General features: G+C 45.1%; 1 protein-coding gene across 5 annotated transcripts in view; it reads left to right on the forward strand.

Moving 5' to 3' along the window:
• Positions 1-27,195, forward strand: part of afg3l2 (AFG3-like AAA ATPase 2) — a 29,614-nt gene extending 2,419 nt beyond the window's left edge. Inside the window, exons 1-18 of one of the 5 annotated variants that reach the window (XM_076077494.1) lie at positions 5,070-5,301; positions 6,902-7,001; positions 11,579-11,647; positions 12,012-12,166; positions 12,265-12,417; positions 12,823-12,897; positions 13,257-13,381; positions 13,463-13,736; positions 13,897-14,034; positions 20,697-20,762; positions 23,209-23,362; positions 23,746-23,853; positions 23,956-24,081; positions 24,171-24,281; positions 24,399-24,514; positions 24,657-24,857; positions 25,512-25,706; positions 25,893-27,195. In XM_076077494.1, coding sequence (XP_075933609.1) covers positions 5,218-5,301; positions 6,902-7,001; positions 11,579-11,647; positions 12,012-12,166; positions 12,265-12,417; positions 12,823-12,897; positions 13,257-13,381; positions 13,463-13,736; positions 13,897-14,034; positions 20,697-20,762; positions 23,209-23,362; positions 23,746-23,853; positions 23,956-24,081; positions 24,171-24,281; positions 24,399-24,514; positions 24,657-24,857; positions 25,512-25,706; positions 25,893-26,132 — 2,490 coding nt within the window. In that variant the 5' untranslated portion in view covers positions 5,070-5,217 and the 3' untranslated portion in view covers positions 26,133-27,195. Of the gene's footprint in view, positions 1-5,029; positions 5,302-6,901; positions 7,002-11,578; positions 11,648-12,011; positions 12,167-12,264; positions 12,418-12,822; positions 12,898-13,256; positions 13,382-13,462; positions 13,737-13,896; positions 14,035-20,696; positions 20,763-23,208; positions 23,363-23,745; positions 23,854-23,955; positions 24,082-24,170; positions 24,282-24,398; positions 24,515-24,656; positions 25,707-25,892 lie in introns of those variants that run through there. The other 4 variants (XM_076077495.1, XM_076077497.1, XM_076077496.1 and 1 more) reach the window with 4 other exon arrangements.
• The last annotated feature ends 412 nt before the right edge of the window (positions 27,196-27,607 follow it).

A 27,607-nucleotide genomic window follows, 5' to 3' on the forward strand; every position in this document is an offset into this window, starting at 1 on the left:
TTTATAGTTAGGGCTGGTTCAGGTTTATAGTTTGGGCTGGCTCAGGTTTATAGTTAGGGCTGGTTCAGGTTTATAGTTAGAGCTGGTTCAGGTTTATAGTTGGGGCTGGTTCAGGATTATAGTTTGGGCTGGCTCAGGTTTATAGTTTGGGCTGGCTCAGGTTTATAGTTAGGGCTGGCTCAGGTTTATAGTTAGGGCTGGTTCAGGTTCATAGTTAGGACTGGCTCAGGTTTATTGTTAGAGCTGGTTCAGGTTTATAGTTAGAGCTGGTTCAGGTTTATAGTTAGAACTGGTTCAGGTTTATAGGGCTGGCTCAGGTTTATAGTTAGGGCTGGTTCAGGTTTATAGTTAGGGCTGGCTTAGGTTTATAGTTAGGGCTGCTTCAGGTTTATAGTTAGTGCTGGTTCAGGTTTATAGTTAGGGCTGGTTCAGGTTTATAGTTTGGGCTGGCTCAGGTTTATAGTTAGAGCTGGTTCAGGTTTATAGTTAGAGCTGGTTCAGGTTCATAGGGCTGGCTCAGGTTTATAGTTAGGGCTGGCTCAGGTTTATAGTTAGGGCTGGCTCAGGTTTATAGTTAGGACTGGCTCAGGTTTATAGTTAGGGCTGGTTCAGGTTCATAGTTAGGACTGGCTCAGGTTTATAGTTAGAGCTGGTTCAGGTTTATAGTTAGAGCTGGTTCAGGTTTATAGTTAGAGCTGGTTCAGGTTTATAGTTAGAACTGGTTCAGGTTTATAGGGCTGGCTCAGGTTTATAGTTAGGGCTGGTTCAGGTTTATAGTTAGGGCTGGCTTAGGTTTATAGTTAGGGCTGCTTCAGGTTTATAGTTAGTGCTGGTTCAGGTTTATAGTTAGGGCTGGTTCAGGTTTATAGTTTGGGCTGGCTCAGGTTTATAGTTAGGGCTGGTTCAGGTTTATAGTTAGAGCTGGTTCAGGTTTATAGTTGGGGCTGGTTCAGGTTTATAGTTTGGGCTGGCTCAGGTTTATAGTTAGGGCTGGCTCAGGTTTATAGTTAGGGCTGGCTCAGGTTTATAGTTAGGGCTGGTTCAGGTTCATAGTTAGAGCTGGATCAGGTTTATAGTTAGGACTGGTTCAGGTTTATAGTTAGGGCTGGTTCAGGTTCATAGTTAGGACTGGCTCAGGTTTATAGTTAGAGCTGGTTCAGGTTTATAGTTAGAGCTGGTTCAGGTTCATAGGGCTGGCTCAGGTTTATAGTTAGGGCTGGCTCAGGTTTATAGTTAGGGCTGGTTCAGGTTTATAGTTAGGGCTGGTTCAGGTTTATAGTCAGGGCTGGTTCAGGTTTATATTTAGTGCTGGTTCAGGTTTACAGTTAGGGCTGGTTCAGGTTTATAGTTAGGGCTGGTTCAGGTTTATAGTTAGGTCTGGTTCCGGTTTATAGTTAGGGCTGGTTCCGGTTTATAGTTAGGGCTGGTTCAGGTTTATAGTTAGAGCTGGTTCAGGTTTATAGTTGGGGCTGGTTCAGGTTTATAGTTTGGGCTGGCTCAGGTTTATAGTTTGGGCTGGCTCAGGTTTATAGTTAGGGCTGGCTCAGGTTTATAGTTAGGGCTGGTTCAGGTTTATAGTTAGGGCTGGCTCAGGTTTATAGATAGGGCTGGTTCAGGTTTATAGTTAGGGCTGGTTCAGGTTTATAGTTTGGGCTGGCTCAGGTTTATAGTTAGGGCTGGTTCAGGTTTATAGTTAGAGCTGGTTCAGGTTCATAGTTAGGGCTGGTTCAGGTTTATAGTTTGGGCTGGCTCAGGTTTATAGTTTGGGCTGGCTCAGGTTTATAGTTCGGGCTGGATCAGGTTTATAGTTAGGGCTGGTTCAGGTTTATAGTTAGGGCTGGCTCAGGTTTATAGTTAGGGCTGGCTCAGGTTTATAGTTAGGGCTGGTTCAGGTTCATAGTTAGGACTGGCTCAGGTTTATAGTTAGAGCTGGTTCAGGTTTATAGTTAGAGCTGGTTCAGGTTTATAGTTAGAGCTGGTTCAGGTTTATAGTTAGAACTGGTTCAGGGTTATAGGGCTGGCTCAGGTTTATAGTTAGGGCTGGTTCAGGTTTATAGTTAGGGCTGGCTTAGGTTTATAGTTAGGGCTGCTTCAGGTTTATAGTTAGTGCTGGTTCAGGTTTATAGTTAGGGCTGGTTCAGGTTTATAGTTTGGGCTGGCTCAGGTTTATAGTTAGGGCTGGTTCAGGTTTATAGTTAGAGCTGGTTCAGGTTTATAGTTGGGGCTGGTTCAGGTTTATAGTTTGGGCTGGCTCAGGTTTATAGTTTGGGCTGGCTCAGGTTTATAGTTAGGGCTGGTTCAGGTTTATAGTTAGGGCTGGTTCAGGTTTATAGTTAGGGCTGGTTCAGGTTTATAGTTAGGTCTGGTTCCGGTTAATAGTTAGGGCTGGTTCCGGTTTATAGTTAGAGCTGGTTCAGGTTTATAGTTAGAGCTGGTTCAGGTTTATAGTTAGAGCTGGTTCAGGTTTATAGTTAGAACTGGTTCAGGTTTATAGGGCTGGCTCAGGTTTATAGTTAGGGCTGGTTCAGGTTTATAGTTAAGGCTGGCTTAGGTTTATAGTTAGGGCTGCTTCAGGTTTATAGTTAGGGCTGGTTCAGGTTTATAGTCAGGGCTGGTTCAGGTTTATATTTAGTGCTGGTTCAGGTTTACAGTTAGGGCTGGTTCAGGTTTATAGTTAGGGCTGGTTCAGGTTCATAGTTAGGTCTGGTTCCGGTTTATAGTTAGGGCTGGTTCCGGTTTATAGTTAGGGCTGGTTCAGGTTTATAGTTAGAGCTGGTTCAGGTTTATAGTTGGGGCTGGTTCAGGTTTATAGTTTGGGCTGGCTCAGGTTTATAGTTAGGGCTGGCTCAGGTTTATAGTTAGGGCTGGTTCAGGTTTATAGTTAGGGCTGGCTCAGGTTTATAGATAGGGCTGCTTCAGGTTTATAGTTAGTGCTGGTTCAGGTTTATAGTTAGGGCTGGTTCAGGTTCATAGTTTGGGCTGGCTCAGGTTTATAGTTAGGGCTGGTTCAGGTTTATAGTTAGAGCTGGTTCAGGTTCATAGTTAGGGCTGGTTCAGGTTTATAGTTTGGGCTGGCTCAGGTTTATAGTTTGGGCTGGCTCAGGTTTATAGTTAGGGCTGGATCAGGTTGATAGTTGGGGCTGGTTCAGGTTTATAGTTAGGGCTGGCTCAGGTTTATAGTTAGGGCTGGCTCAGGTTTATAGTTAGGGCTGGTTCAGGTTCATAGTTAGGACTGGCTCAGGTTTATAGTTAGAGCTGGTTCAGGTTTATAGTTAGAGCTGGTTCAGGTTTATAGTTAGGGCTGGCTCAGGTTTATAGTTAGGGCTGGCTCAGGTTTATAGTTAGGGCTGGTTCAGGTTCATAGTTAGGACTGGCTCAGGTTTATAGTTAGAGCTGGTTCAGGTTTATAGTTAGAGCTGGTTCAGGTTTATAGTTAGAGCTGGTTCAGGTTTATAGTTAGAACTGGTTCAGGGTTATAGGGCTGGCTCAGGTTTATAGTTAGGGCTGGTTCAGGTTTATAGTTAGGGCTGGCTTAGGTTTATAGTTAGGGCTGCTTCAGGTTTATAGTTAGTGCTGGTTCAGGTTTATAGTTAGGGCTGGTTCAGGTTTATAGTTTGGGCTGGCTCAGGTTTATAGTTAGGGCTGGTTCAGGTTTATAGTTAGAGCTGGTTCAGGTTTATAGTTGGGGCTGGTTCAGGTTTATAGTTTGGGCTGGCTCAGGTTTATAGTTTGGGCTGGCTCAGGTTTATAGTTAGGGCTGGTTCAGGTTTATAGTTAGGGCTGGTTCAGGTTTATAGTTAGGGCTGGTTCAGGTTTATAGTTAGGTCTGGTTCCGGTTAATAGTTAGGGCTGGTTCCGGTTTATAGTTAGAGCTGGTTCAGGTTTATAGTTAGAGCTGGTTCAGGTTTATAGTTAGAGCTGGTTCAGGTTTATAGTTAGAACTGGTTCAGGTTTATAGGGCTGGCTCAGGTTTATAGTTAGGGCTGGTTCAGGTTTATAGTTAAGGCTGGCTTAGGTTTATAGTTAGGGCTGCTTCAGGTTTATAGTTAGGGCTGGTTCAGGTTCATAGTTAGGACTGGCTCAGGTTTATAGTTAGAGCTGGTTCAGGTTTATAGTTAGAGCTGGTTCAGGTTTATAGTTAGAACTGGTTCAGGTTTATAGGGCTGGCTCAGGTTTATAGTTAGGGCTGGTTCAGGTTTATAGTTGGGGCTGGTTCAGGTTTATAGTTTGGGCTGGCTCAGGTTTATAGTTAGGGCTGGCTCAGGTTTATAGTTAGGGCTGGCTCAGGTTTATAGTTAGGGCTGGTTCAGGTTCATAGTTAGGGCTGGATCAGGTTTATAGTTAGGACTGGTTCAGGTTTATAGTTAGGGCTGGTTCAGGTTCATAGTTAGGACTGGCTCAGGTTTATAGTTAGAGCTGGTTCAGGTTCATAGGGCTGGCTCAGGTTTATAGTTAGGGCTGGCTCAGGTTTATAGTTAGGGCTGGTTCAGGTTTATAGTTAGGGCTGGTTCAGGTTTATAGTCAGGGCTGGTTCAGGTTTATATTCAGTGCTGGTTCAGGTTTACAGTTAGGGCTGGTTCAGGTTTATAGTTTGGGCTGGTTCAGGTTTATAGTTAGGTCTGGTTCCGGTTTATAGTTAGGGCTGGTTCCGGTTGATGGTTAGGGCTGCTTCAGGTTTATAGTTCGGGCTGGTTCAGGTTTATAGTTAGGTCTGGTTCAGGTCTATAGTTAGGGCTGGTTTAGGTTTATAGTTAGGGCTGGTTCAGGTTTATAGTTAGGTCTGGTTCAGGTCTATAGTTAGGGCTGGTTTAGGTTTATAGTTAGGGCTGGTTCAGGTTTATAGTTAGGTCTGGTTCAGGTTTATAGTTAGGGCTGGCTCAGGTATATAGTTAGGGCTATCATTTATATATATAGGATATATATGATATATATATTTGTTCTCCTCTTTTCTTGTATTTTTTTCCTCTGGTCTGTTTAATAATTGTATTCTCTTTGTTTTGTATCTTTACTCCTCACTTTGCGTCACCAGGTGGCGGTAATACACCCGAAAGCTGTTTGTCAGCCGCCATTAAACCAAGAGAAGAAGAAGAAGGAGGAGGAGGAGGAGGAGGAGCAGCGTAGAGTAGCGTAGAGTAAAGATGGCGGAGCACAGCGGTTACGGAACACAAAGTTTGCTCTTGACTCGTGTCTAGAGGTCTGTCAGTCTCTCCGGTGAGGATGGCTCACCGATACCTGCGGCTGTCCGCCGGCTGCACGAGCAGCTTCCGGCTGCTGCTGGGGTCCAGCGCTGCAGTCCGACAGGTAGGTGGAGTACTGTGCTAACATGCTAACTGTGTTAACGGGGACAGTGGGCCGAACAAGCCGGACAGGTGTTTAATGATGTCAGGTAAGAGTCAGCTGTCTTACGTCAGTGACTCGTGTAACGTTCATTAACCTTCATAAAAAACAGACAGGTGACACTTCTGATCTGCTCTTTGTGGACGAAGAAGGAGGAAGAAGTAGAGAAAGGAGATTTTGATTTTTAAATTCCTTTTATTGATCCAGGACAGATCACGGTCACATCATCAATTCAGAATAAATAAATAAAAACAACTCCTCCACCCACAGAAACACACCAACATCTCACACATGAACACTCAGCCTTTACTTCAGTCATCGGTCCAAAGCTGAACCCTCCACCCGAACTGAACCCAGAACACAGAACACCTGAGACTCAGAGAGCCTCCAGAGAGACAAACACTGTGAGGAACCAAACACAGAACACCTGATTTTTAAGGCGGAAACGCTTCTTCTCATCCAGAACGTTAAAACCGACCACTTTCATAACTATGTCGACTGATTTTATGAATTTAGTGGTGTCACTGATGTGTTCGCTTACTTTCATAGATTTCTTTTTAAATGTTTGATCTAGAAAAGTGTTTATTTCTATCAGTGAGTACAGATCTGTATATGTTCCGGGGGTTCCACTCACAGACTCCATGTCTGACTCAAGAGTCATACTCCATGTCCTCTCCCCCTGACAGCTGACTGTTAGACACACTGGGTTCCACACTGGCGGAGGCTGCTTCCTCCATACTTTCTGCTGGCTGGGGTTGTCCAGTCTGAGAGCTGCTGTTCTCTGCAACATCAGCCTGTTGCTCCTCTGCTTGGCTCTGCTCCTTCTCATCTTTGTCTTTACCACCAGCCGCCGCGCCTGCAGTACCGCAATCCACCATCGCAGCCATGGCCCACGGGCCCGGCCCCAGGTCTGTCCGCCGCCGGTTTGACCATCGGTCTGTCCGCTGTCAGTTCGACCACCGGTCTGTCATCCTTCGGTTCAACCACAGGTTCTTCATCCGCGGGGGCGTAGCTCCCGCTCCGGTGTCTGTGTCAGCAGAGCCGGCCTGCTTTCTGTGCGGACAGGCAAACCATTTGTGTCCCACACTGGAAACACTTGGGCTGTCCGGAGCTGGCGTACACCATGTAGGAACCGTCGCCGTGCTCCACTCTGAAGGACACCTCCAGGGTTTGAGTCGGCCTTAGGTGGTGTCTCGGAGGACACCATTCCTCCCAAAAACACCTCGACAGAGCCCCGATCACTCACCACACAAAGCAGTAAAACCGTTCAAGAGACTCACCTGATCATCCACCTCAACAGAGGAAGACACACAGTGAAAGACCCGATGATCAGGAACCATTCAAATCTAGCGCCACTCACACTTCCACCGTCTCGTCTCACCTCCACACTCACTCACCGGAAACAGAAGGAGAAGGAGTGACTGATAACGTATCCAGTCCTTTAATAACAATTCAGTGTATTTAGAGGAATGTTTGTGATTCAGACCTGATGTCACATCAATATGTCTCCTCACAGGTTATTTAAACTCTGTGTTCTGTGTGACGTCTACTTCCTGTTTGTCAGGTGACGTGTTCGGCCGCTGCGGGACAGGTGGAGAGGGGGCGGAGCCTGCTGAGTGACCTGCTGGGGGTTTACAGGAGGCTGAGCTCCAGACCACCTAAAGGTGTGTGTGTGTGTGTGTGTGTGTGTGTGTGTGTGTGTGTGTGTGTGTGTGTGTGTGTGTGTGTGTGTGTGTGTGTGTGTGTGTGTGTGTGTGTGTGTGTGTGTGTGTGTGTGTGTGTGTGTGTGTGTGTGTGTGTGTGTGTGTGTGTGTGTGTGTGTGTGTGTGTGTGTGTGTGTGTGTGTGTGTGTGTGTGTCATTGTGAGGACCAGGTTGAATTTCAGATCTTGGGAGGACATTTTGGCTTGAAGGTTCAGAGCCGGGGTACATCCCAAGTCTCTTATTTGTCATTTCCTCGCTTGAACCAGAAGTTGTTCTGTTCCTCCACATTGACGGCCGTCCCAAAGCTCTTATTTCTGGTCTGAGGAGCGAGGAGGGAGGAGGGATCTCTGAGGAGCGAGGACGCACGAGAACAGACTTCCAGGAAGTGTTTTAACGGCTGCAGCCGATCGGACGGACTGACTGAGTTTAACACCAGAGTGAAGACGGATCACAGAACAAACTCAAGCTTTATATTTGATTAGGTTTCTGATTCAACATCTGGTTTAAATAAATGTTCATTGTAGTCTGAAGAACAAAAGGACCACAAACAACTTTCTGCATTTATTAGAAAGATTTATGTTTTCATGATCTGATGTTTCCCTCAATAACTTTATTATGGAAACAATTAAAGTCAGAGAGAGCTGGAGAGACTAAACCCTTTATATATACATATATGTATACAGTGGGTACGGAAAGTATTCAGACCCCTTTAAATTTTTCACTCTTTGTTTCATTGCAGCCATTTGCTAAAATCAAAAAAGTTCATTTTATTTCTCATTAATGTACACTCAGCACCCCATCTTGACAGAAAAAAAACAGAAATGTAGAAATTTTTGCAAATTTATTAAAAAAGAAACTGAAATATCACATGGTCATAAGTATTCAGACCCTTTGCTGTGACACTCATATTTAACTCACATGCTGTCCATTTCTTCTGATCCTCCTTGAGATGGTTCTACTCCTTCATTGGAGTCCAGCTGTGTTTAATTAAACTGATTGGACTTGATTAGGAAAGGCACACACCTGTCTATATAAGACCTTACAGCTCACAGTGCATGTCAGAGCAAATGAGAATCATGAGGTCGAAGGAACTGCCCAAGGAGCTCAGAGACAGAATTGTGGCAAGGCACAGATCTGGCCAAGGTTACAAAAGAATTTCTGCAGCACTCAAGGTTCCTAAGAGCACAGTGGCCTCCATAATCCTTAAATGGAAGAAGTTTGGGACGACCAGAACTCTTCCTAGACCTGGCCGTCCAGCCAAACTGAGCAATCGTGGAAGAAGAGCCTTGGTGAGAGAGGTAAAGAAGAACCCAAAGATCACTGTGGCTGAGCTCCAGAGATGGAGTAGGGAGATGGGAGAAAGTTCCACAAAGTCAACTATCACTGCAGCCCTCCACCAGTCGGGGCTTTATGGCAGAGTGGCCCGACGGAAGCCTCTCCTCAGTGCAAGACATATGAAAGCCCGCATAGAGTTTGCCAAAAAACACATGAAGGACTCCCAGACTATGAGAAATAAGATTCTCTGGTCTGATGAGACCAAGATTGAACTTTTTGGCGTTAATTCTAAGCGGTATGTGTGGAGAAAACCAGGCACTGCTCATCACCTGCCCAATACAATCCCAACAGTGAAACATGGTGGTGGCAGCATCATGCTATGGGGGTGTTTTTCAGCTGCAGGGACAGGACGACTGGTTGCAATTGAAGGAAAGATGAATGCGGCCAAGTACAGCGATATCCTGGAAGAAAACCTCTTCCAGAGTGCTCTGGACCTCAGACTGGGCTGAAGGTTCACCTTCCAACAAGACAATGACCCTAAGCACACAGCTAAAATAACAAAGGAGTGGCTTCGGAACAACTATGTGGCCATTTTTGACTGGCCCAGCCAGAGCCCTGACCTAAACCCAATTGACCATCTCTGGAGAGACCTGAAAATGGCTGTCCACCAACGTTCACCATCCAACCTGACAGAACTGGAGAGGATCTGCAAGGAAGAATGGCAGAGGATCCCCAAATCCAGGTGTGAAAAACTTGTTGCATCATTCCCAAGAAGACTCATGGCTGTACTAGCTCAAAAGGGTGCTTCTACTCAATACTGAATACTTATGACCATGTGATATTTCAGTTTTTCTTTTTTAATAAATTTGCAAACATTTCTACATTTCTGTTTTTTTCTGTCAAGATGGGGTGCTGAGTGTACATTAATGAGAAATAAAATGAACTTTTTTGATTTTAGCAAATGGCTGCAACAGACAACAGAGAGAAACACCTCTACAGTGGTGATTACTGTGTCTTTATTAGTTAATAACAGTAACTAATAATACTAATAAGTACAGTGATCATGTGAACAGACAAACTTATCAAAAGTCTTTCCAGCTGTTAAAGCCGACTGACAGCTGATCAGCTGTGATCATCAGCACCGTCATCAGTAACAGACGTCGCTTCACGTGACGCAACTGAGGAAAGAACGTCTCATGTCTCCTAAAACATGTTTCCTCTCTCCTCGCATGGTTTCCTCCATGCATCCCTGGTGGGAGGGACTAAGACGCAAGGAAAGGACGTCTCATGTCTCCTAAAACCAGTGGTGGGCCGTCAGGGCCTGCAAGGTCTTCTCTGCTGGCCTAAACAGAATCCATCCATCCATTTTCCACCGCTTATCCGGGGTCGGGTCGCAGTGGCAGCAGGCCAAGCAGGCTGACCCAGACTTCCCTCTCACCGTCAACATGTTCCAGCTCATTCTGGGGGATCCCGAAGCGTTCCCAGGCCAGCTGGGAGATGTAATCCCTCCAGCGTGTTCTGGGTCTTCCCCGGGGTCTCTTCCCAGTTGGACGTGCCTGGAAAACCTCCAGTGGGAGGCGTCCAGGAGGCATCCTAATTAGATGCCCGAACCACCTCAGCTGACTCCTTTCGACGCGAAGGAGTAGCGGCTCGACTCCAAGCTCCCTCCTGATGACCGAGCTCCTTACCCTATCTCTAAGGCTGAGCCCGGCCACCTTACGGAGGAAGCTCATTTCGGCCGCTTGTAGCCGCGACCTTGTCCTTTCGGTCACGACCCAGAGTTCGTGACCATAGGTGAGGGTAGGAACGTAGACCGAGTGGTAAATTGAGAGCTTTGCCTTCCGGCTCAGCTCCCTCTTCACCAAGACGGTCCGGTGCAGCGCCTGCTTTACTGCTGCAGCCGCACCGATCCGCCTGTCGATCTCCCGTTCCATCTTACCCTCACTCGTGAACAAGACCCCGAGATACTTGAACTCCTTCGCTTGAGGTAGGCACTCCGTCCCCACCTGGAGGGAGCAATCCACCGGTTTACGGCAGAGAACCATGGTCTAAACAGAATCACAAAGCTATATCTATTTTATAATTGAATCATTTTTCTTAAATACACTACATGTATTATAATTTATAAACATATTGTTCCCATTATCTTATTTTCTCACTGCACAGCTACTGTCTTCCTCAGTTGCTCTGCTTCCAGTGCAGCTTGTTTTAAGTAGAGCTTTTATCCAATCAGATCTCACCTCTGTGTCTCTAGTTAAGAAGAGAGGCCCGAGGCCTGCAGACTCACAAGTGAATCCATGTGCAGTTTAAGTGAACGGGGACGATATTGTTGATCGTCATAGTGTTCAACCAATCAGATCTTTAGTTTGACATGTTGGGCGTATTCTTTGATGTATCAGAGCCTGCTCGCCGGCCTATAATGACGTCGGCATTAGTGCAGCTCAGTGTCTGCCGTGAGGTGCAGAGTGCGCTGTGATTGGTCAGTGGGCGAGCACGTGACTATCGTGAAACGAAGCTTAACAGCAGAGGCATGTCGGGTAGTGAATCACATCACGTGATGCAGCTCAGCCAATCAAATATGGGCATTCTGACTGAGTGAGATGCACCATGACACAGGAGGCTGAGACGAGGAAAGACACTGCAGAGCAGTACGTACAATGCTCAAGTTGTGAAAGTAAAATCATAAGACGATCTCTTTAGGCCGCGACTTGTCATTAAGGAGTGATGGTGGGTCCCACAGCCAGACCAGCTGAGAACCACTGTCCTCTATGAGCGCAGAAAACATTATATTTTCCTGAATATAAGCTTCTGCATTTTCAAAATGCTCTAGTACTATTCAAACGTATTGCAAGTCTCGTACTGAACTTTACGTACATTTAATACGTACATAGTTACAGCCTTAGAAACTGATAATATCTGTGGCGCCATCATGTGGTATTTCAGCTGCAGGACAACAGTGAAGGCCTAGGTATAAAATGCACGGCCCGCCACTGCCTAAAACATATTTCCTCGTTTCCTCTCTCCTCGCATGGTTTCCTCCATGCATCCCTGGTGGGAGGGACTAAGACGCAAGGAAAGGACGCAAGTGAGGGAAACGGGGATGCAATTAAGAGACTTGAGAAGTACCCCGGTTTTAGAGTTAGACTCAAGTTCAGAGTTAAACATTTAGTTGTGATGGTTGAGGTCCTGAGGATCCTCACAAGTATAGAACTACAAACTTGTTTGTTTTCAGCACAGTGATGTGTTTATTTATTTTTTTTCAGGTTTTGAGAAATATTTTCCAGGAAGTCGGAAAACTCCAAAAAACAGTGAAGCCGAAGCAGCAACCAAAGGTAGAAACCACTGAAATCTACGTCTACGCACGTCTACCCACGTCTACCCACGTCTACGCACGTCTACCCACGACTACGCACGTCTACCCACGACTACCCACGTCTACGCACGACTGCCCACGTCTACCCACGACTGCCCACGTCTACCCACGACTGCCCACGTCTACGCACGACTACCCACGACTGCCCACGTCTACCCACGACTGCCCACGTCTACCCACGACTGCCCACGTCTACGCACGTCTGCCCACGTCTACGCACGTCTACCCACGACTACGCACGTCTGGCCACGTCTACCCAACGTCTACCCACGACTACGCACGACTACCCCCGGATTATTGTTTGTTTCTTTGTCTTTTCTCAGAGGCCAATGCTCAGAGATCTTCTGGGAAGACATCAGGTGGTGGTGGTGGTGGAGGAGGCGCTGGAGGTGGTGGTGAAGGAGGAGGAGCTGGAGGAGGAGATGGAAAACGAGGAGGCCGTAAGGAGGAGTCCCACTGGTACAGCCGTCTGCAGAAGGTCAGTGTGACTCTGGCTTCACCTGTTGAGGTGCTGCTCAGCTCTCACCTGTGCTCACCTGCATGTGTGAAGCTCATGTAAGGTTTTGTCTGTTTCAGGGGGATGTTCCCTGGGATGATAAAGAGTTTCGGATGTACTTCCTGAGCGGAGCAGCGTTCTGGACCACCGTCACCTATTTTTTCTTCTTCAGGGACGGAGGACGAGAGGTCACATGGAAGGACTTTGTCAACAACTACCTGTCCAAAGCAGTGGTGAGGACACTTTAATCACCATTAATCATCTGATCTCTTTAAAGTCACTCTATTGTCCCTCTCTGACCTGCTCACCTACATTTGAGTCTGTTAACCTGATAGAAGGAATATGACTTTGTTAGATTTCTTAATATTGGTAATCTATAAACCAGTTTGTTTACAGACCTCTGAATTGATTTTGGTTAATCTCAGTTAATTTATTTTCTTTTAACCTGACGTTCTGCTGATTTTTGTTAATCCGAGTTATTCTGCTGCGTGAACACGTTTTAGAACTTGTTTATAGGACCTTGTTAAATTTGACACCATAACTCAGATCTTTTTAAAAACTACATTATTGTGTAACATTGTAAAACATATATATATATATATATATATATAACAGCAGGTGTTTGTTTTGTTCACCAGGTTGACCGGTTAGAGGTGGTCAACAAGCGGTACGTTAAAGTGTTCTTCGCTCCGGGGAAGACGCCGGTGGACGGGGTGAGTTAATACTTTACTTATTATTTTGAATGTCTCTTTATTTGACTTACTCTCAGGCTCATTTCCTTATGTAGCGGTTTGACAGTCAGAGTCGTATCAAACGATCAGAATCCAAACACATTCATGAAGTTAACGTCCGAGCCCGTTCAGCCTCACCGGACAATAACAAGATTCAAGAAGTCAGAAGTAGACTCATGTTTAAAGTATCGGTACCTTCCATCAGAGGTTCAAGGATGCAGTCAGTTTCCATAAGATGATCAAAGACGGAGGGCTTGATGCACCAACTGACCAACCAATCATCTACTGGCTGCTGAATGAAGCAGGAAGCAGGAGGCTCAGGCTGTCTTTGTCTCTTTCAGCAGTATGTGTGGTTCAACATTGGCAGTGTGGACACGTTTGAGAGGAATCTGGAGACGGCTCAGTACGAGCTCGGCATCGAGGGGGAGAACAGACTGCCGGTGGTTTATTCCACCGAGAGTGACGGGTGAGGAACGTTGGATTCACCACACAGCACTGGTTTATACCTGGTTGGAGGTTTCCACTCTAATGTTTCCTTCCTCCTCAGCACCTTCCTACTGAGCATGCTCCCCACGGTGCTCATCATTGGCTTCCTGCTGTTCATGCTGCGGCGGGGCCCGGCGGGGGCAGGGCGTCCCGGCCGGGGGATGGGCGGGTTGTTCAGCGTCAGCGAGACGACAGCGAAGATACTGAAGGACGAGATCGATGTGAAGTTCAAAGACGTGGCGGGCTGCGAGGAGGCCAAGCTGGAGATCATGGAGTTCGTCAACTTCCTGAAGAACCCCAAACAGTACGAGGACCTGGGCGCCAAAATCCCCAAGGTGAGGGCAGTGTCTAGATCCCCAAGGTGAGGGCTGGGACCAGGTTGGGACGAGGCTGGTTTGGACCTCTAAGGTGAGGCTGGGACCAGGACCTCAAAGGTGGGACCGGGACCTCTGAGGAGATGGTTCAGAAGTTAATGATGGTTTATCATGTGTGTAGGGAGCCATCCTGACGGGTCCTCCAGGAACAGGAAAGACTCTTTTGGCCAAAGCAACGGCCGGTGAGGCCAATGTACCGTTTATTACCGTCAACGGCTCTGAGTTCCTGGAGATGTTTGTGGGCGTCGGCCCCGCCAGGGTGAGGAACACACACACACACACACACACACACACACTGTTTAACTGTCTCTATTGTCTTTGTTAATCATTATTTTAAGTGTCTGAAATCACAACAGAATGTTTCTAACGAGCCAAAAGCAGATTTGAATACAATCATTAATAACTTGATGGCAGATCGATTCCACTGATTGGTCCGACAGGAAACAACACGGAATATTACTCTTGATCTGCTTTGACCTCCACGATCAACAGATTAATCTGACGTATACAGCTCAGTTGCTCTTAAACACGTCAGCTGTCAGCTGTGGACTGAAGAGGACGTTAGATTGAGGCGGACTCGTTGGTCTCCAGTGATTGGTTGATGGAGATGGTAACAGATTGTGATGAAGCAAAAACCTTCACTACAGAGTCAACATTTACAAATGTCACCTGATTGAGTTCAGTTTGGAAGTTTACTGACAATGAAAAGAAAATAAGTAAATATTTAAATTCACAAAAACATAAACGATACAATAGCTCTATTACATTATAACTAGTGCTGGGCAACGATTAACATGATTAATCTCATTGTTATGCACAAAGTTCAATAATGAATTATAAAGTAGTGTATTGTGCACTTTTATTTTAAAGTACTGCTATATGAACAAAAGGTCAATAACATTTGGTTTGTAAACACTTTAAACACATCAGGTTCTTGTTAGCAGCAGTGTTCCCTTTACACAGCAGCAGTTATAACACAGTTATAATGATTCTGATCATAGATATTCAGCCGGTGTTCACAACTTTATCTTCATGTGTGTAAGAGATGATATTTAAATATACTTCTTGAAAACTGCAAACCTATCTACGTCATGTTTTTATGTTTGTTAAATTCTCAGTAGTGATAACTAAATGATGCTTATTATTAGTGCTGGGCAAATTAACGCGTTATTATCGCGTTAACGTGATTAATTAACGCCAACAATTATTTTATAGCGCGTTAACGCATTTTTTCATTTTGAAAGTGCGTTGCTCACTGGCAGCGGTGGAGGAAGTCTTCAGACTACGTTGATGCAGCGTGTGGTAGAAGTTTAGATAAACTAAAGCAACACAAGCTAACAGATGCTACAGAGAAGTGGAGACAAACTGCAGGTTAGTGTTGTGGAAGATGTCGATCTGAGTTCACGTCGCGTTTGGTGTGAACGCACCTTTAGGATTTCAACGAATGACGTCACGTATGAGCCTCAAGACGCACCGTCACCAGAAGAACACACGAGTTGTGTTAAAGGAGAGGACGACTAAAGCGACGGCGTTACAACGAGCAGCAGCTGCTGCTCTCACTGGAGACTACTGGACATCACTGGGTCACCATCATCACCTCTGAGTTACAGCATTATAGTGATGAAGAGTAGAGCTGGGTCACCATCATCACCTCTGAGTTACAGCATCATAGTGATGAAGAGTAGAGCTGCATCACATGCTCTGACTGTCATGAAGACACAACACACACATGTAGATGAAAGGTGTGAAACATGTTGTTCCTATTGCACAGCAGTGGAACGTTTCACACACAGTCACACACTGAGCACAGATAGTGAAGAGATAGAACTGCTGCTGTGTGAAGAGAACACTGCTGCTAACAACAACCTGATGTGTTTAAAGTGTTTCCACACAATGATTAATCGCGATTAAATATTTTAATCGCGATTAATCATTGTGTGTAAACAGTAATGTACACACAATTCCCTCCATGTACAGTAAGCTGTACATGGAGGGAATTAGGACCCAGGGGAATGTAGGTGAAGCATGGAACCTGTAGTCTGTACCGTGGCAGCAGTGACGTGCGGTGAGGTTCGTGGCTGGTGAGGCACTGACTCGATCTTACAGAGTCAGATTTACAAATATATGAACCCAAAATAGAGCATCTTAAATCACCATTCAATTGGCAGCTTGCACATTGACTACTGGTTGTTTTTCATATCAGCATTCTTTACACACACATAGGTACATATTTGAATGCACCAGGAGCGTGTGTGCCGCGATCTGCGACCTGCCCCACCAACCTGTTTCAGAAGCGGAGCGAAAATCGCGAGATCCCGCGATAATCTGTGTAACAACCACAGATGTATAAAGACAACAACAAACGCATAAAAGTTTACTTGACCTGTCCGCCGTTGGATTGCTGTTGATTTGGTCATATTTCCCTGTCTTTTGAGAATTGTTTAAGCTTAGATATTTAATCTTAAATGTTTGCGGTCAAAGCAAAATATAAGAAGAAGAGAAGTGTAGAAGAAGAGTAACGGAACTACAAGCATAAACCCGACCCGTGGGCTCTTGCACGCCCCCTTCATTGAGGCAGAGGTACTGTGTGCCTCCCCTCTGTGCTTTTTCACTGCGGTTTCTGTCAGATCAGCAACGGCTGAATATGTTCTACACACGTGAAATACATGACCTATTCTATGGAAAGAAAGGACATATAATACTATAATACAAGTCCAGGGACGTGCGGTCAGGGGAGGCAGGGGAGGCAGAGCCACACCTGCCATAATGAAAAGTAAAAAACAAATTATGATATTAAAGCTGCGAGCAGCATTGATCGGGCCCTCGCAACTTCACGCACGTCGAGGGTACTAGCAGGACTCTGGCCATGCATTTCTGTGACCGTCATACACTGCGTGCACGAGTTAAACGGTATTTCCTGGTACTGGCAGGACTCTGGGTGACGCGGCCATGAATTTCTGTGACCATCACACTCTGCGTGCACGAGTGAGATATTTCCTGCGTAGACCAGCAGCATAGCAAGATCATGTTGCCAGGTCTTAAGCCTGAAATGTTTTGAGTGTACCTCCGATACAATCATAAATGTAAGCCTTTAAAGATCATTAAGAAAATGAATGTGCTTCAGTGTTTGTAACATAACAGACTGTCAGTTTACTGGGATGGGGTTCAACTCCCTGCAGTGTCCTGCTGATTGTATTTGGACTTACATGAAAGTTAACAAAACAGTGTAATTTGCTGTTACTTGAACACTTTAATTTAACACTGTTTTCATTGTAAGTTCTTCTGTAACTTTAGATTGTAGTGTGAAGCATTCATTATAACGTTTAACCTGATTGTCATGAAGAAGCTCTGGACAGATCATTTATACTAATGCCCACTGACATGGTTTGAAAATCCACTGTTATCTAACATTTGCTCTCCAAGCATCTTAGTTTGCACATATTTAGATCAGAGAAGTCTTTTTCTCATGGTGTGCCCACAAACCCTTTCAATAAGTTCAGTGTTTGGGCCGCTGTAATTATAGAATCCTGCTTACGTCCGTGCTTATCAGTAGGTGGCGCTATGACAATGAGTTAATATTGGCATGCAGAAGTCCTAAAGCCATGACAGTCAACAAGCATGTCAAGTTTGGGACAGTTTTGACAAAGTACAGTCGAGTTACAACAGCTTGATGGATGATGGTGAACCATGTAAAATGGCCGTCACACCATATCCACGTCGTTCGATGAAACCTAAAGATTTTAGTAACTTTTAATTGCTAAGGTCTTCAGATTGTTCTGACCAAATTAATTCCCTAGGACAGGCCTGGCCAACCCGCGGCTTCCGAGCCGCATGCCGCTCTTTGCCTGGTTTCATGCGGCTCTTACGTTCATATCGAAGTTTGTGTTTGTGTTTTTTTTTAATGTGCGTGTTCGCTTCGCTTGAGTTCAATACTGTATTTTCGTCAAACGCGCATGTGCGTGAGATGAAAATACCGCAAAGTTTCCCAGTAGGGGCAAGATCATTTGAGAAAGCAAATCTGCCCATACCGAAACGAACTGCAATAGCCACGGATGGAGCGCCAGCCATGATCGGATCTGTGAACGGGCTTGTGGGGCTGTGCAAAGCTGACCAAACATTTCCCGAGTTTTGGAATTTCCACGGTGCAAAGTGTGTTTGCGTTTGTCAACAAACTGAAGCTGCTCAAGGCGCATATTCAAAAGGGAGATTTAACGCATTTTTCCACTCTGCTAAAAGCCAGCGGGCAAGTCACCAGCGCCGCCCTGAATAAGCAAAGAGCCAGATATGCAACACTGGTTGAAAACCTGCACGAAAGCTTTGTGACCCGGTTCCGTGATCTACAGATCTACAGGTCGACGAGGAACGCAATCTGTGGCCTGTTCAGTGGCGACGGACTGTTTGAAAGCCCCGCTAGTCACAGATGAGGCTGCGGCTGAGTTGGAGATGATCGATCTTTGTGAGGAGGACCAACTGAAACCTGCTTTAAGGGAAGGGACCATTGAGTTCTGGAAAAGTGTGCCAATGGAAAAATACCCCAATGTCAAACGGGCTGCGCTTAAGATACTGTCAATGTTTGGGGCAGCATACGTCTGCGAGTCTGTGTTTTCTACCCTGAAACACGTGAAATCAAAGCATCGATCTGTTCTGACTGACACCCATGTGAAAGAATTGCTTCGAGTGGCAACAACAGAATACAAGCCAGATTTGAAGAGAATTGTTCAAGGCAAGGAATGCCAGAAGTCCCACTAAGCAACATGCATAGTAAAAGAAAAACGCTATTGTAAATTATTATATTTTTGTTTGTGGACTTGGTTGAACTGAGAGTTTGTGTGTGTGTGAGACAGTGCACACAATGTTCATTGTTGAAAATGACTGGCCTGTGGTCTTAGTACTGTAGGAGTCAATTTCTGTCATCATGTTGGTGTGTGACATTTACAATAAATCTGGCTGAGCAGAGGTCTGTGTGTGTGTGTGTGTGTGAGAGAGGAAGGGATGGGGTGATGTTCATGTGTGCCCATGTGTATGATGTGGCTCTTTGCGGTAACACAGTAAAAAATGTGGCTCTTAGTCTCTGACTGGTTGGCCACCCCTGCCCTAGGAGGAGTTCGTAGTACAGCACCTGGAGCTTGGGATACTGGAAAACTTCTGAAATTTGGCACGCAAGCCAGAATTTGCGAAAAATGCAGTCTGATTGGGGTGTCCAGCTGCGGTATGAAATATTTGCTCGATAGCGCCCCCTATTGAGTAGCCCCAACACCGGGTTTCACCTAGCTGTATGAAATTTGGTAGGTATGTGGAACGTGATGAGATGCACAAAAAATCCTCTTGGAGTTTTTCATTAAACCAAACAGGAAGTCGGCCATTTTGACTTTTATGACGTTTTTGGACCGTTTCAAGGCGTCATACTTTAACGAACTCCTCCTAGAAATTTAACCCGATTGACTTCAGATTCGGTCAGTATGCTCTTGAGACCTTGGCAGTGAAAAGTTACTCAAAGATCAAAAAGTTATCGAACTATGTGTCCGTGGCATGGCGTCAAAAAAAACACCATTTGCCGCGAAACAGGAAGTTGTTGTAACTCGGCCATACATTGTCTAATCTGCTCCAAATTTCTCATATGTCATAACATCCTGACCCGGAACACATCTATATGATAATTTAGAATCATAGTTATAGCGCCACCTAGTGGCAACTGGAAGTTGTAAGTTGTGTACTTTGACATCCTGCTCCTCACAGATTAATCAGATCCCTCTCAAATGTTGTCAGAAAAGCTTTAAGACCTTGATAATGCTTCATTGTGAAGATTGTAAGAAGTTGTTGAAGGGCGGCGACGTGGCAGCTTGGCGAATTTCGATCCTTCGCCATGAACGAATAAACTGATGTAACTCGACTCCACATCATCAGATCTTTACCAGATTTCACATGTTTGATTAGACTCCAGGCCTGAAGACATCTGCAGGCCAATTTTGAATCATAGTCATAGCGCCACCTACTGGTAACAGGAAGTTAAAGTATTTATACTTTGGCTTGTTTCTCTTAGTAGGTAAATCAAATCAACATCAAATTACTTCCACACAAATGTAAGAAGTTCATAATACCAGTTCATGAAGCTTTTGATGTTTCGTCGAATGCCGTTGCCATGGCGACGCAGTCTTTGCCGTGAAAAACGAAGGTAATTTTGAGAGGCTAAAAATGCTTGAAACATAAGCAAACTTGGCAAGCAGATTTAAAGGCCAAAATGTAGTTATATAATATGATTTTATTGGTTCAGAGTGGCAAATCGTCTCAATAGCGCCCCCTACAAAATGTTGACGAAGCAGCCCTCTCTGTACGTTTCACATGGATTTATAAAATTTGGTAGGCACATGTATCACATTTGGACTTTTTGAATTTTTTCAAAAAGTCAAACTTTTAGAATTTTTTATGAATTTTTTGTGTCGTTTTTGTCATTTCCAGGCGCTGCACTTTAACGACCTCCTAGGGAAATAATCGAATCAACTTCAAATTTGGTCAGAACAATCTAAAGAACTTTGTGATGAAAAGTTACTCAAAGCTTGTTGTTTCGTGAAAAGCCGTTGCTGTGGCGACGCATTCTTCGCCATGAAAAATTAAGGTGTTTTTGAGGGGCTAAAAATGCTCAAAACATAAGCAAACTCGTCAAACACATTCAAAATCCTGAATGTAGTCATCTAATGTGATTTTAATGCTTCAAAGTGGCAAGTCGGCTCGATAGCGCCCCCTACAATATTTCAACGATGCAGCCCTCGCAGTATGTTTGACCTAGATGTATAAAATTTGGTAAGCAGATGTATCACATGTAGATTTTAAAAAAAGTCTTAGGGGTCCATGCTCTAAACCCAACCGGAAGTCAGCCATTTTGAATGTTTTATGAATTTCTCGTGTCGTTTTTGCAATTTCCAGGTGCTGTGTATGATGGTCACAGAAATGCATGGCCGCGTCAACCAGAGTCCTACCAGTACCCTTGACGTGCGTGAAGTTGCGAGGGCCCGATCAATGCTGCTCGCAGCTTTAATTGTTGGAATGCTGTTAAGCATTCAACTATCAAAATGTTCAGCTCTTTAATGACATTTATGCTATGACTTTTCATATTTCTATCTCTTATGCTTTATAAATTATTAAGCTTTTTGCAATTTTTATTTTGAATGGGATTTCAATGGAGAAAATGTTCAAATCCTCTTAAACTTCTTCAACTTTCAAATCCTTCAACTTCCTCATATTTTCAGCTACAGACACCATTTCAACTTTAAAATGTTGAGAAAACCCTGATCTATTGCCACATTATTCAGCATTTTTATATATTTTACACTTTACAATTTAACTTTTATGATTTTTCAGCCCTTTTCTGACTTTATAATGGGTGTGTATTGCGCAGCTTAGAGTGCGTGATGTCACCGCTAGAGTGAAGAGCAGCTTGAGATTCTTGTGAAAAAACATTTGTATTTTGCCACTGTGTCCACAATCTTCACTCTTCATGCATAATTTCTGGATGTAGAAGTAGCTAATCTTGTCCTTGTCGTAGACAAATGACTGTGGAATCCCACAGATTTACACATTTGACACAGAAGCCTGTAATTGAGAGGAAAACCAACTTTCTGCTCCATAGAGACCAATGTTAAATTTTGCTTCAAAAACATCTTCCACAGAACACGGTACCCCATTTCTAGATCGCCAGTTCAGCCACATTTTTTACACTACAGACACAATTTTTACAGGATCTGTTCTTCAACTCATTCTTCCTCTCATTTATTAATATCGGAGCAATAGGAGCTACGGTTATGGGAGTTTTGAGGATTTGTTTGAGAGGTGTTTTTCTGTTTTATCTCCATGAAAAGGCTGCAAGGACACAGGTGTTTCTGATTAAGCTAATTAGTGATGTTGATAAACACAGAGAGGCACTGGCACATGCACATACACTCCTCCCCCTCTCTCTGTGTGTGTCTCTCTCTCATACAGTTATTCAGGTCTTGGAGACTTTTAGATGACCCCCCCCCACACACACACACACACACACACCCCATTTCAAAATACAACCCCCAAAGAGTGAATTCTAACTGAAATGCTTGTGATGAAGCCTGGCATTTAATAACCTCTGTTTATGTGTGTCAAACATTATGATTATGTCTCCTCCCCACCCAGCCCCACCCTTTCAAAATAAAAGCCCCATGGTTTAATTGTATTTAAACAAGCTCAAAATTAGGCTTTTTTGTTAAAAAAATGAATGCTCTTACTAATACTGCGACAACTACTACTGCTGCTGCTAATATAGTATTACTGCTACTACTACTACTACTTCTACTATAACTTTTGCTGTTGCTACTATTACTACTACTACTGCTACTGCTATTACTGCACTACTGCTATTACTACCACTACTACTATTACTTATACTACAACTGCTACTAGTACTACTACTACTACTATTCATGCTACTACAGCTATTAGTACGACTGCTACTAGTACTACTACTACTGCTACTTCTTCTACTGCCATTACTATTACTACTAGTACTACTACTACTTCTACTACTGTTATATTAAATACTACGACCAATACTACAGCTATTACTATGACTACTGATACTACTACTACTAATAATACTTCGACTACAACTTCTACTACTACAAATATCACCACTGATGAAATTTTTTAAGCCACAGAAACCATTCGAATATCAAAATGTTCATCTCTTTCAGGAGAGGGGTGATATGACTTTTCATAGTTGTAATCTTTAAACTTTTTGAATTATTAAGCTTTTTGCAATTTTTTTTTAATTGGATATCTATTTTCAGCAATGTTTTTGCAATTAATTTCAGATTTCAGCATTCCAATGCATTTTCAGCAGGAAATGCATTTTCTAGTTCTTCAACTATTTCTTCCGTATGTTTATGTAATGTTCAGCTCTTTCAGGAGAGGGGTGATATGACTTCATATTTGTAATCTTTAAACCTTTTGAATTACTAAGCTTTTTGCAATTTTTTTTGAAAGGGATCTCTATGGAGATCATAATCTAGTAAACCAGTATGTGTGAGTTAAAATAAGATGTACTTTATTGTCCTGCAAGGACCTTTGTTCTGAGAGAGATAAGGACCTGAAGCGTTGTAATTAAATGTCTGTTTGAGTTTATAGAGGAATTAAGTATCGAACACGACCTTTCACTGTTTGAGACTACTATAGTAATCTGTTGTATTTTCTGTAACTAAGCAACCAATCTACTTCCTGTTTATACCAGCACCATCGCGCCCGGTGTACGTAAAGAGTCGCGTGATGTTTGTTTTCAGGCTCGTTAGTCTGGACGTAGATCATTTAGAAAACGATGCTGTATTAGTATTAGTGTGGTTGTAGCCTAAATTTAAACACATTCAGCTGTGGTGGGTTGACCTTTGACCTCATCCTGATGTCACTTCCTGTGCAGGTCAGAGATCTGTTCGTCATGGCGAGGAAGAACGCTCCCTGCATCCTCTTCATCGACGAGATCGACGCCGTGGGACGGAAGCGAGGACGAGGAAACTTCGGAGGACAGAGCGAGCAGGAGAACACGCTGAACCAGCTGCTGGTGGAGATGGACGGTGGGTGACGACGATTGCCTTTCAGGCCGCGTTAGTCCCGCCCCCAGGTGCTGATTGGCTCTCTAGTGTCCACCAGGGGGCGACTCCTCTGGTTGTATAGAAGTCTATGAGAAAATGACTCTACTTCTCTCTTGATTTATTACCTCAGTAAACATTGTAAACATGAGTTTATGGTCTCAATCTCTAGTTTCAAGTCTTCTTCAATACAGCATGATGTTCATTTAGTACATTATTGTCCATTTAGAGTCAAACAGACCATAAAGCAGGGGATGCTTTAGGGCGGGGCTACACAGTGATTGACATGTCTCTAATATTAAAGACGTGCTCTTCATTAAAGGTTACAGTCATGTGATCTTCACGTCTCACTCTTCTCTGGGCTTTAGGGTTCAACACGGCGACCAACGTCGTGGTTCTAGCAGGAACCAACAGACCCGACATCCTGGACCCGGCTCTCATGAGACCCGGACGCTTCGACAGACAGATCTACATCGGTGAGGAACGATGGATAGCTGAGTCTGATCTATCGTTCCTAGAATAATAAGAACTTTATTAGTGCATGAAAACAATAGAAACTGTTTATTTCTGTGTCTCAGGTCCTCCTGATATCAAAGGTCGAGCGTCCATCTTTAAAGTCCACCTGCGTCCTCTGAAGCTGGAGGTGGACTTGGACAAAGACGCTCTGGCCAGGAAGATGGCCGCCCTCACACCTGGATTCTCAGGTAAACACGCCGCGTGAATTCACCCTTCCATCAAACCGCCGCCCCCCTCGACCTCACTGGGTTTCCTCTCCCTGCTCTCTGTCTGTCAGGTGCCGACATCGCCAACGTCTGCAACGAGGCGGCGCTGATCGCCGCTCGCCACCTTTCAGACGCCATCAACCAAAAGCACTTTGAGCAGGCCATCGAGAGAGTGATCGGAGGTGAGAGCTGAGCTAGGATAACAATCATCAGTAAAATTTTATTCGCACTGTGATGGCGCCACGCAAAAAGCGCCACGTTCTGATGGAGTCCCGTCGGTGACCGTGTCTGTGTTGCAGGTCTGGAGAAGAAGACTCAGGTCCTGCAGCCGGAGGAGAAGAAGACAGTGGCGTATCACGAGGCCGGTCACGCCGTGGCAGGATGGTTCCTGGAGCACGCCGACCCTCTGCTGAAGGTCACGCTTCCTGTTCTTCCTCCTCGTACAGGTTCATGATGTCATGCTACCGTAATACCCATGAGCCTCAGCTGCTGTGGTGAAAGCGGGTGAGCGTTTGATAGCTGATCGTGTGTGACGGAGCATGTTGTTACCTGTGCAGGTGTCCATCATCCCCAGAGGGAAGGGTCTAGGTTACGCTCAGTACCTCCCCAAAGAGCAGTACCTGTACACCAAGGAGCAGCTGCTGGACCGCATGTGTATGACTCTGGGAGGCCGAGTCTCCGAGGAGATCTTCTTCGGACGGATCACCACTGGAGCTCAGGACGACCTCCGGAAGGTCACGCAGAGCGCCTACGCACAGGTCAGAGGTCACGTAGAGATGTCCGCTCACGGGTCAGAGGTCACGTAGAGATGTCCGCTCACGGGTCAGAGGTCACGTAGAGACGTCCGCTCACGGGTCAGAGGTCACGCAGAGACGTCCGCTCACGGGTCAGAGGTCACGCAGAGACGTCCGCTCACGGGTCAGAGGTCACGCAGAGACGTCCGCTCACGGGTCAGAGGTCACGCAGAGACGTCCGCTCACGGGTCAGAGGTCACGCAGAGACGTCCGCTCACGGGTCAGAGGTCACGCAGAGACGTCCGCTCACGGGTCAGAGGTCACGCAGAGACGTCCGCTCACGGTTCAGAGGTCACGCAGAGACGTCCGCTCACGGGTCAGAGGTCACGCAGAGACGTCCGCTCACGGGTCAGAGGTCACGCAGAGACGTCCGCTCACGGGTCAGAGGTCATGCAGATCGCGTATGCACAGGTCATGAACGGTTTCATTGACGCTGAATAAGTGAATTGTTTCTACTGAAGCAGTGTTGATTAAGTGTGACAGCAGCAGAAGGAAGGAGCTGGTTTCTCTCCTTCACACCACGAGTGAAGCAGCCTCACAGAAGAAGCTCTTTATTAAACCTGCATCAAATAGAATTATTGTTTCTGTTCCTGTCTGACCTCCTGGTTTCTGCTGCAGATCGTTCAGTTCGGGATGAATGCGAAGGTGGGTCAGGTGTCCTTCGACCTCCCCCGGCAGGGTGAGATGGTTCTGGAGAAACCGTATAGTGAAGCCACGGCTCGTCTCATCGACACCGAGGTTCGAATTCTCATCGCCGAGGCGCACCAGAGAACCCACCGACTGTTGAGTGACAAGAGGCCCGAGGTGGAGAAGGTACCGAGATGGTTCTGATGCTGTTTTTTGTTCTACATACATGTGAGAGAAAGGGGGCAGGTAGAACCCAGACGAGCAGGGTTCTAGGTCATTCTCCATCTGATGGAACCAGCACTGACTGGTAGAACCCTTTCCTCCAGATCAGGGTTCTGACCCTGTTCTCTGTGTTCCCGCGTCATCCTGCAGGTGGCGCTGCGGCTGCTGGAGAAGGAGGTTCTGGATAAGAGCGACATGGTGGAGCTGCTGGGAAAACGTCCGTTTGTAGAGAAGTCGACGTACGAGGACTTTGTGGAGGGAACCGGAGGCATGGACGAGGACACCACGCTGCCGGAGGGTCTGAAGGACTGGAACCAGGAGAGGAAGGACAAGGAGGAGAGCCCGGAGGAGCAGGTCGCCCGCCAGATCTCTGGAGGAATGCCTTTCTAGAACCCTGTGATGGCTTCTGACCCATCACCCTCACATGTATCTCAAATATCATCCACTCCCCGAATACAGCTTTTCTTTGAGCCACCATCCTTTACCGACCCACCCACCAGAACTTTGATTATCTAGGGTTCTCCATCTTGTTGGCGGAGAACCCTCTCACTGACCACCTCATGGTTCTAGAACCTCGTGGAACCATCACACAGAGTTTATAAACTCTTGAGTTGTAACAGCTGTTGAATAACCGAGTCTAAAGCCTTCATTAAGAGGAACAGGACTGTCAATACATTCTACAGGTGAACAGATCAGTCATAATAATAAGATGCTACATCACGTACACAGAAAACACGTTTCATGTTGTGATATTTACTGGAAAAGATACGATACAGTCGACAGCCATTGTTCCACTGCGAGCTTTCAGAGAGCAACAGGAATCAGTGGAACCCGAGCGTCTGACTCATAGAAACCCGCTCACTGAGTAAACTAGGACCAGCTCTGACTCCGAGAACCTTCTCACTGAGTAAACTAGGACCAGCTCTGACTCCTAGAACCTGCTCACCGAGTAACCTAGGACCAGCTCTGACTCCTAGAACCTGCTCACTGAGTAAACTAGGACCAGCTCTGACTCCTAGAACCTGCTCACTGAGTAAACTAGGACCAGCTCTGACTCCTAGAACCTGCTCACTGAGTAAACTAGGACCAGCTCTGACTCCTACTGTCATTGAGATCTAGAACATTTCTCTGGGTTCTACTTTTACTTAATCTCCAAGCTGTAGAACCCTGTTTCAGGTTCTAGATGTGGATTCTTGAGTTTTCTGGTTCCAGGTGGTCCCTCAATAGAAGTTGTGGTGGAGTTCTCCTTAGAACCACCGATGGGTTACCGGTCAGTTCCTGGTCAGGTCCTGGTCAGTTATTGGTCAGGTCCTGGTCAGTTCCTGGTCGGCTGCTGGTCGGTTGCTGGTCAGCTGTAATATGATGTGTAACAATAATGTGTATATGTGTTCTTTAGTCAAATGTTTTAATCATTTGAACAAAGTCAGAGAAATAAATCAATCTATCAACCGTTTGACGCGCAAAGCTTTATTTAAACGGTTTACATTTAGTGTTAAATAAAAGAACATTTAAAAAATTTAAAAATTGAAAGGGGTCTGAATACTTTCCGTACCCACTGTATATATGTATGTGTATGTATATATATATATATATATATCGATATCTATCTATCTATCTATCTATCTATCTATCTATCTATCTATCTATCTATCTATCTATCTATCTATCTATCTATCTATCTATCTATCTATCTATCTATCTATCTATCTATCTATCTATCTATCTATCTATCTATCTATCTTATCTATCTTATCTATCTATCTATCTATCTATGTAGTTGTTCCTCCCCTTCACAGGTCTGCAGATCTAAGGATAAACATCATGTTGAGAAATGAGGGAGCTGATTCCTCATTCACTGCAGCAAG

The sequence above is a fragment of the Anarhichas minor genome, unplaced genomic scaffold, assembly GCF_050575085.1.
Source record: "Anarhichas minor isolate MPS153535 unplaced genomic scaffold, ASM5057508v1 ptg000059l, whole genome shotgun sequence".
Taxonomy (NCBI): domain Eukaryota; kingdom Metazoa; phylum Chordata; class Actinopteri; order Perciformes; family Anarhichadidae; genus Anarhichas; species Anarhichas minor.